General features: G+C 37.4%; 2 protein-coding genes across 4 annotated transcripts in view; one reads left to right on the forward strand and one right to left on the reverse strand.

The window, feature by feature from the left end:
* Nucleotides 1–336: 336 nt before the first annotated feature.
* Nucleotides 337–10,173, reverse strand: part of LOC122534037 (Kv channel-interacting protein 1) — a 27,177-nt gene continuing 17,340 nt past the window's right edge. For all 3 annotated transcript variants that reach the window (XM_043664305.1, XM_043664306.1, XM_043664308.1), the window contains 5 exons: nt 2,334–2,403; nt 2,192–2,262; nt 1,523–1,795; nt 670–974; nt 337–395 (listed from right to left, as the gene is read on the reverse strand). In XM_043664305.1, coding sequence (XP_043520240.1) covers nt 927–974; nt 1,523–1,795; nt 2,192–2,262; nt 2,334–2,403 — 462 coding nt within the window. In that variant the 3' untranslated portion in view covers nt 337–395; nt 670–926. The remainder of the gene's footprint in view (nt 396–669; nt 975–1,522; nt 1,796–2,191; nt 2,263–2,333; nt 2,404–10,173) is intronic.
* LOC122534032 (dynein regulatory complex subunit 5-like) lies at nt 3,063–7,029 on the forward strand. The gene is made up of 8 exons (XM_043664297.1): nt 3,063–3,591; nt 4,131–4,322; nt 4,677–4,844; nt 4,950–5,088; nt 5,261–5,495; nt 6,122–6,271; nt 6,723–6,837; nt 6,898–7,029. Exons 1-8 carry the CDS (start codon nt 3,344–3,346, stop codon nt 6,962–6,964), a joined length of 1,314 nt encoding a protein of 437 aa, XP_043520232.1. The 5' UTR covers nt 3,063–3,343; the 3' UTR covers nt 6,965–7,029.

Here is a 10,173-nt window from a genome sequence, read left to right on the forward strand (position 1 = left end):
CCCAATTGATTGATACAATTCCCTTAGTCTTAATTCGCATGATACACCTCGAATCGATTCCATTCGATCGAATTGACAAATTCATTTTTCCTCCCAGAAAGGAAATGCTCTATTCCCATTATAACTGGATGTTTGACAGATTCACTTTCGTGACGTCGAATACATAGTTCTTCCGCAAGAAGAAATACCTAATCCATAGCGCTCGTTCGCCACCACCACGAGCGTTTAATTGGATTAATTCTCAAATTCGTAGGATTTTTTTAAGACCTTCGTCCCCTCTTTGTTCCTATCCTTTAAAAGAAAAAAAATTTTTTTTTTAAATATTCTTCGTTTCTCCTTCCTATATATGTTGGAATCCCTCGCTGCGAAAGTTGCAGATCACGGTTTACCTTAGTCTGGAAAGAAGGTACATTTTACGTTACACGTTGTGCAATTTTGTTTTCTCTGCCTGCGGTTATATTCTAATTCCAATTTTAACTTTTCTACAGTTTTATTTCCTATTTCTAATTCTGTTTTACATTACTGTTACATTACTGTTTATTACTGACTGCGGAATGGCAGAGAATTTACATTCACGTTCATATTCGTTCATCATATTAATTTTCAGCTGAAACAACTTCATTAAAATTTCATTTCAAAAGATAGACGATGGTTTTTTTTTTTGTTTACCTTTAGCAAAAGAGCGGAGCCTCCGGTTGGTTCCACCAATGCGCCGCTAGAAGCATATAGAGCTCCTGATCTTGAACGGTGTAACCTGGAGGTGGTTGAGAAGGCAAAGGCGGTGGAATAGGTGGCAGCAGAGAGTAGGACGGCGGCGGTGGCGAAGGCGACTGAGACTGTGAGAAGGTGGTCGTGGTGGAGAGTGGCGTTGGTGGCGTCGGTGGCGTCGTCGTGGTCATCACCGGAGGCTCTTCCTTCTCCGGAGATCAAAACGCGTAATCGAATTTTGCCAACGATCGTGTAGTTACGTCATCCTGAACAGATTATACCCCAATCGATGTTTCCTTCAGAATTGTGATCATTATCGGAGAACAATTGATTTTAACATTGTGGTTGCAAAATGGACGCGACAAACCAATGCGTCAATTTTGGTTGCACCTTGTAATTCACATCTATCGAGGATAATTTTTGATTTAACAAAATTTAAAATTTAAAGAAATGTCTAAATTCTATAAATACAATACTACTTTCAATTTTGATCGGGATCGCTCGGACGAAGCGAATCTCTTTCGTCCGAGATTGCATAAATTTTTCTTTTAGAATTCCAACTGGAAGGAAGATGTTCATGGTCGATGTGACGTAGATTATTTAAAAAATTCTATCCGTCTTAAAATACTCTTCACTTCGAATTATAAACGGTATGTATCGTACATAACATTCCAACAAAAAAGACAATTTTAGGACAAAATTGAATATCTTTGGTAGAGAAGTTGTAACAGCAGAGTAAATTCACAAAGTACAAAGCGATATGTTGTGATTGAAAGAAGCACAAAGCGTTTATATTATACGAGCGTATCGATACCCTTAGACAGCTCTCCATAAATTCCTCGATCGTTATTATGCCATCCTGGTTTAGGTCGAACTTCTTGAACACTCTATCCAACTGTTCCCTCGCTTTCCTTTCCTCCTCGGCGTGATGTCGCCGACCCATAAGCTCGTGCACCGCAATCACCACTTCCCATAGCTCGCCCCTGGTGATACATCCATCACCGTTTATATCGTACAATTTGAAAATCCACCGTAGTTTCTCGTAGATGCTGCCTCGCAGCAGAGTCGATAAAATGACCAGCAGATCCTGAGGGGGAAAAGTCCGTTTTATATACGTTTCGAATCTTTCTTCTTTCTTTCTTTCTTTCTTTCTTTCTTTTTCCCTTCCTTCTTTCGCTTCCTTTCGTTTCCTCTCCTCTGAGAATTGGATATATATATATATATATATATATATATATATATATATATCAGGAAAAGGAAAAGATTAACGTAGCATGCCTGTGTTAGAAAATTTGGACAATTTGAGAAATTGAGAAACTGAGATAAAAAAAAGCTCGGAGAGTTGAAGAATTAGAATGTCAGGAAACTGAGAGACTGGAAAAATGAACCTGATAGAAGAAAGTTAAATGTTAAAAAGTTAAACTAACCAATGGACGGTTAAAAGACAGAGGATGTGCAAACGTTAGAAAAGAATAGGAATTACCCTAAAGTTCATAGCGCCATTGCAGTTGACGTCAAAGGCCTTAAACACGTAATGAGCGTAAAGACTGGAATCTGCAATTTACAAGAGTCAAGCATTGAACATCAAATTTAATCAACTAACAAACAATATAATTAAAACTTACTGCCATGAGGGAAGAATTTCGCGTAGATATCCTTAAACAGATCTTCGTGTACTACGCCCTCGGGGCATTCCTGAAAATACGTGTACCTGCATATTATAATTCATATCAAGATGAACAATGCTATTTTGTTATTTCGGAAAAATATTTATTTATTTTCCGTTCAATTAAATAAAGTAAGAAGAAGGATAAACGAAAGGAGGAAATAAGGAAACGGAAGAAAGGAAGGAAAAAGACGTGCTGTATTATTATTATTATTATTATTATTATTATTATACAATAATACATACGTATTAATTAATTCGTTGAATATAGAAACTTTCGATTAAACATATGTACGTTTCGCCTGAAGCAGGTTGTAAAACGACGAAGGAGGAAATGAGGAGGAAATGAGCCAGAGAGGATGCTCGTATTTACATATTTATGAATCGGATACGCGAGAGAGGCAACAAAAATGAAAATTCCGTACACTATACCCAAGAATGTATTCGAAGCTTACAGGTAAAGTTGCCAGATTTTCTTGAAATTACGTATAAAGTTACGACATGTGCATATAACGTAGTCGCGTAATTTCCTTTAATTTACTGATCTATCAATTTTCCAATTTTTTAATCATCGACGTTCTAACTTTTTAATTACTCGTCAAATTCCAAATTCTTTTTCTTTCTTCAACGTCACGATTTTTCCATTCTTCAATTTTCTCATGTTTTTCAATCATTTCCCCTTTCTGCAGTTTCTGACTTCCCTGAGATAATTACAACCCTCTTAATTTCTCCCCCAAACACCCCAAACATCTCTCAAACGTCTCAAGTCTCAAATTCCCTGGTTGATTTCTGCGACTTTTATTTTAGCTCGTTTAGTTTCGTTTCTTTTTTGCAAATCCAAATACTCAAAGAGATATTCTTACCGAAAATTGCACACGGAGAACAAAAAAGGTATGTACGAACATGCGTAGATATTTAATTTAATTAATATCGTTTTTTGGAAGATGCTCGGAAGAAACGAGGCGGTTAATGAACGAGGTCGATCGAACTATTCGACCGGAAGATGTTTCCTGGGACGAGGAGAGCGTTCCGAGCTTAAAGACCCTCGCTCTCCGTGTCATAGCCTCCGTGTGGAAGAAAAATCCGATACTCGAGGAATTACCGACATGCGAGGATAGAAATATGCTGATGGAAATTCTGCCTACCGACCTGCCGTTCGAGTTGACTATAAGAAAAATCGAGAACGAATATTATTGGGAACGTTGCTCAAAAGCCAGGTGAAATCTTTCAACAATTGTTCGTCACGTTCACGGTTTGAGAATAGGAAAAATTCAGGATGGATATTTATAATTATTGTCGGGAATATTGCTGAAAAGTTGCTCAAATGAAACTTTTCAAGTGATCTCCTCTTCAGTTGTTATATATATATATTTATGGTTTAAAAGAGAGATCGTCGAAAATTTTACTGGCATTCTCGCAAAGACATGAAACGCAGAGAGAAGCAATCTCACGAAATGGAACGTTTAGTTTGCCTAACCACGAGTAGTTTTAATTTATAATACTGCCTCAAGTACTGTACGTATGTTACATATATATACCTACATATATATACACACATATATATATATATATACATATACATATACATGGTATCCAGCATCGTTTCCATCTATTTCCTGTGGCTGTCTTTCATAAATTGTTTGCCCAATTCCATGTCAAATTTTCATTTCAGAAATTGACTTGAGGTTTACTTCTGCAACTGAAACTTCAAAACTAGAAAAATATCGTTATTTTCTAAAAATTGGAATCACTTTAGATGGCAACACAACGACTGCGCCAAACACGGCAATTCCTGGCGGCGTCGTTACTGCGAGGGTGCTCTTCGCGAATATTTGGAGAACCTCGAGCCAACTTTCTTTCAATCCCAAAAGGAAGATTGTAAAAATATGATTACACTTGTGCGCGATTATGTGCACACCCTGGAACTACGTTCTTTGCTACCGACCAAGTAAATCTTTCTTTACATATGTACAATACGTACGAGTACAAATACGCACATGGATCAAACGCTTACTAATCCTAAATCTGAATTTAAATGTTTTAAGTTTGATCCTTCAACTTAAATTTTATCCTTTTACCTTAAGATACAAAAAAAAAAAAACACAAATACAAATATTCACAAAGAGTATTTGCAAGAGTATAGCTGTTAAAGCACATTTCCAAAGATTCGAATCTTCCTTGCCGTGTAATTGGAATTTGTTACGTAACATAAGCCACCGTACGTCTTACATGTGCATATGTATTGCATATCTAAGATGTACACACACACGTACGCAACTATCTGCAGGAAATTTGTTCGCAGGAAGCACAAGACATCTCTGAACGAAGAAGATCCGTGTCTAGTAGAGGAAGCACCCGTCCATCATATCCCGCTAGAGCTTATCCTGCCACAGTTCCCTAATCTTGCCGAGATTCGTATTAATTTCGGGCTCGTTTATATGAACGATGGTTTCGAGTGGCGAGACTTTGAGTGAGTTGCTTTTCAAGCGGGCCACAGCTCGCTTTAATTGAATATCCTTTAACCATTTCTCGCTTATGTAAATGAAAATAAAGAATATAAACATAAAAAATAAAGGATTTCCATGGAAGATTGCATTGGTCTTGGCCGTGGGATTAAAGCTTGCCCGCGATTGAAGAAGTTTACTTTAACCAGGAGTAATCTGGATCAGCCACGTGTGGCGGCTCTTCTTCAAGGAATGCTGGAGAACGACAGTGTTGGTATTTGTAATTTCCCAATATTTTGTTTTTGACATCTCAATCTTTTTAAGCTTTTAATTTTGCAATAATCCGCAATTTCATATATTAATTCAATTTTATTCCATTTTATTCATTCCGTAATGATGCCGATGAGACAAGTTTCTAATACGAAATTCTTGCTCAATCTAGATCGAGGAGATGGACTTTTCTCATTGCAAACTGGCTGACAAAGGAGCCCTGGCAGTTGCTGAATTCCTCAGCCAGAAAAAGATAAAAATACTGCATTTGGCCAACAACGACATTGGGGCGGAAGGCGTGGCTGGTATAGTTTACGGGCTCTTAAAGACCGAGCACACGATACTGCAGCATCTGAATTTGAAGTTAAATCCTTTGTTAGACAACGGAGCGTTTCAGACGTGTGCCTGTAAGTGAGGAAAATATGTGTTAAATTGTTAACTCGATCCTCCTATGAGTCAACATTTACACTATCTACCGTATCGATGAATGAACCATCGAAGGCTACCGGCTACCGTATCTCGTAGAACAAACACACCGAGCTCTACTTTCCTCCCGTTAATCTCCAATCCAGAGGAGGTGTTTCGCCCGGAAATTACGCTGGATTTGATTCGTTTGACTTCTGCCGACTCTGTTGCCTGAATAGACAGGCAACCTGCTGTTTACCGATTTACACGTGAAACACGTCGAAAAATTCAACATTCTGCAGCTATTCTTGCTGCTATTCTTCTTTACGTTTTACTCGGCGAAAAAAAAAATGTAACATCGAGTTGGATTCGTCGACTTGATATTTGGAAAGAAATCGCAAGTGCCATCTATCATTATCATAATGATCATAATTGGAATTGTCTTTTTATTTGATACGTCTATGTATGCATATACGGCTACATATGTCGTATCTTTTGTTTCAGCAGTTTTTATTAATTTCTTGGAAAACTTCTCTGAGATGATGGGAGATCTTGGGCAAGGAACACGTGGAACAATTCCAAATTGCGTTCCAGCTATTCATTTTTCAGATCCGTTTGTTTGTTTCAGATCTGTTGAGAAGCAAAAGTTTGCAAGTTCTCGACGTGAGTGCCTGCGGGATAGGGGCTGCTGGAGGTACTGCACTTGCCGAAGTATTGACTTCCGCAAAGTCTGAGAATTTGACTCTTAACGTGTCGAACAACGATTTTAACGAAACAAGTAAGATATTCCTACATACATACACGTATGTACGTACAAGCTGGTAAGAAAACTTGACAAACTTGGCAAACACAATAATCCATAGAATTACAATTTAAATTAAATAATTTACTTATACTTTACGTACATGCAACCGAATGAGAAACTTCCAGAGAAATTTATCGCTGTTTTATTATTCTTTAATTCATTGCCACAATCATGATACGCCGTGTCATTATAATGCACACGTACGCACATATATCCTCTATTTTCTAGAGTACAATTTCAAATTAATATTAATTTTAATTTTAATTTCAATTGATCTTTTACTCAAATCACATGTAGATGTAGGTGTCATATTTTTGTTCCGAATAGAATTAAATACACACGTGTATCTAAATGTAATGTGAGAAAGTGTAAAGGTCGCTCTAACGCGACGTGATTTTATTCATTTATTTATTTATGTACGTAGTTGGCGAGTTATTTGAAAGAGCGTTGAAAGACGCTCCGTTTATAGTGGGATTCGAGGCTCGAATGTGCAACTTCTCCAGGCAATCAGAATACTCTATCCACGAGAGTGTATTCAGGTAAGAGAGAAGAAATGCATTTCGATGAACGACATTTCACTGGATTTCCCTACTTTTCAGAAACAGACAGAGAAGGAGGAAGCGAAGAGGAGACGAAGCGAATGCTCGAAAAAGCACAGAAGTATGACTCTCCTCTATTCACAGAATAAATTAACCAACTACCAAATATACCAGACACACCAATAAAGTAAAAACGAGCAACAAAATTTAAATTTAACCTGACATTTTCTTCGAATTTGACGACTCAATAATTTCAATTATTATTATTACAAAAAAGATATAAGACAAAAGATGTAAAACAAACAAATGAATGAATGAATGAATGAACGAATGAATGGAAGAAGAATTCAGAATTTAAATGTATGCAGAAAGAAATTTTTAAGGAAGAAGGGGGAGGAAAAGAAAAAGGAAACAGAAACAAACAGAAAATTTAAATCTAACCTACTTGCGCAAAGGAGAGAAAATATTAAAAAAAAAAAAAAAAAAATCATAGTAAGAAAATCACGATCTCAGATGAAAAGCTACCAAGGTAGTAGGTAGTAGCGCTTTCGATATTAGACTGGGAACTACGATAATTACTTTAAAATCAAATCCCGGCGAGATATCGGCGAAACAACTGTGACATTTCTATACAATACTCGGTGACGATGTTTGCATTCCATTGAGAAATCTTTGATCAGGCAATTAAACCGAAACCTTGTAGAAGCACGAAACGAAAACGAAATGAAAAAAGGATGGACGAAAGTGTCGGCAATAAAAGAGCAGCGAAACGAGGGTGCAGCTAAGCTACTTGGGGAAAAAGTTACGCGAGAGCCGTAGGCACGGTAATGATTACGGCAAAAGTAGGCCAGAGCTAAGACTTTTTTTTTTTTTTTTTTTTTCATTATTAAGAATAAGACGAACGAACGCGTCCGGCCGGGCGCAGAGCAGAAAAAAAGACGCACAAGGTCCAGTTTCGTTTTGCGAATTCAACCCTGCTGACGTTCTTTCTTTCTTCAATTTTCACATTTCAATCTCGCTTTCATTCTCAGCAAACAAAACGACTTATTTTAAGAAAATGCTTTGGCCATAAAGAGTTGGGACAAGGAACAAGGGTGCATATTAATAAGAATTTCTTTATACTTTCAACACGAGATTTGAAGCTTGATGGTTTTTTAAGCTTAGAAATACACAGCTGAATCGAAAATGACCGTAGCCAAAGTTAGATTGGCAGTTGCATATCATGGAATATGCTTTCATCACGTTGGCACCTTTGTGAATTTTTTTTTTTTCAGTCTAACGCCTCCTTCCACTATTCGTATTATTATAATCGTATTAGACTTGATCGTAAAATATATATATATATATATATGTATGTATGTATGTATGTATGTATGTATGTATGTATGTATGTATGTATGTATGTATGTATGTATGTATGTATGTATGTGCATGTGCATAGTATATGTAAGTACATATAAAATTGGGATAATTTTAAAAAATATCTGAAAACCTTGTGTCGTATGCATGCATTCATATAACGTGTTACGTTACATACATATACTCCAAATGACAACGTATATTTGTCCATGAAAATGGTCTACCACGACAAAAGTTTCGCACAATTTCCGATCCAAAACCATCGAGTATATATATTCCATAAAATTTTATCGACTTTCCGATTAGCTTTCTTTAGCTTTCTGGTTTTCTCAGAACCATACTTGCGTTTGCCAAAAAAGAACGATTCTCCTGTCCATTATGAGATTCCAATGCTAGAAATCCATTCCCGCTTTTTATTTTGTCACATTTACGATGAAAGTTTGCGCAGATCCGACAGCTCAATCGCAAGCTGACTGGCAAGGCAACGAATATACCTATGTAATATTATGATTATCATGACGAAGCTGGTAGCATCATCTTATCATTGCGACAGCAGTCATTGATCATCCATTGAACTTTCTTAAATTGGATGAACAAACATAATGAAACTGAGAAAAAGGTTGTCATATATCTTACTAATTTAATCGGGTTTTTAAACTCGTAGGGATTAGAATCATAAAGATTTTACGCACAGTGTAAATTCATTTCCAGGTACGTATAGTTCTTTTTGTTAATCAAATTTTATCGTATCCTATCGTATCGTATCGTTTCGAGGCTCTTTCTTCTTTCGACAAACAGCAAACGTGCGTTTTCGATTTAGTTTTTAGTCATGCTAAACCATGTCTATATTATATTGTAAATATCTTTACATCGGAGAGAGCGCTAAACTATGGCGGTACATTCCAATTACGTACACTGGACGGGACCACCGTCATTGTCACAATTCTATCCCGCAGGAGAGTACAACGTCGAAATTCAAACATCTCGTTTGAATTTCAATCGACGCGTGAATTCCAATTAAAATACAATGATCGTACAGTGGATTAAAGATGGAATTATCTCGCGAAATGGAGGATGGAATTGAAACGAATGGTGAGAGGAGACTAGGAGAAGAGTGGGTCCTAGAAACGTTGGATTCTTCACTCAAGTATCACTCAACTTGTAGTTCTCTGTGGTTAACCTCCACTTACATACGTATATCGCTGTCGTCTTTTTCTCTCTCTCTCTCTCTCTCTCTCTCTCTCTCTTCTGTTTTCTGTTTCCTTCTTTTAACGCGATAACGATACGATCACAAATCAAATCAAAAACAGAGAACTCTTCTTTCTTTGAGAAATAAAATATTACAAATACTTTGTAAATTATCGTTTACGTACGTGATGCGAGGGAATAGGCTGGTTAATTCATCGTAAAAAGTCGTGTCAAAGTCGCCTACTGAAATATGAAAAATCTCGTGCGATGCACATGTAGTGTGTCACAGACACCTATATCACACGGTACAGTTACTGCAAAACTAAACTATGGACGTAGGAGCGTGAGTTTGCTGCTCGTGAAAGAACTAAAGGTTGATCATTCAACGATATCGGGGAGGGGTAAAACTGAAATAGGTCAGAGGTGTGCGTGAAAGTTCGAAGGTTCATCCGAATTGGGAGGCGACGACTCGCTGACAAGTACAGCCTGCGGCCTATCCTATCGACCTTGGAATGCGTGCGCGACCAACGTGCGAGGCCTAAATCCTCGCAATTTTCCTAAACGTCAAGGTCTCGGCCTCGACGCGGCCTCTGTTGCTCGGCCTTCTTCGATTGCCAGTAGTATGTACATACATACATACATACGTAGCTACTACTACTACGTGCCGACATACACACGCTTACTCCCGCCACATTTCCCTTAAATAGAATCGAGTTCAATAGGACGAGCGTGCTAACGCTCGTCTAACCTTTACGCTTTCATTGAAATAAGGAAAAAAGGGCAAAAAAA

Source organism: Frieseomelitta varia, unplaced genomic scaffold, assembly GCF_011392965.1.
Source record: "Frieseomelitta varia isolate USP_RPSP 00005682 unplaced genomic scaffold, Fvar_1.2 scaffold_567, whole genome shotgun sequence".
Classification (NCBI taxonomy): Eukaryota; Metazoa; Arthropoda; class Insecta; order Hymenoptera; family Apidae; genus Frieseomelitta; species Frieseomelitta varia.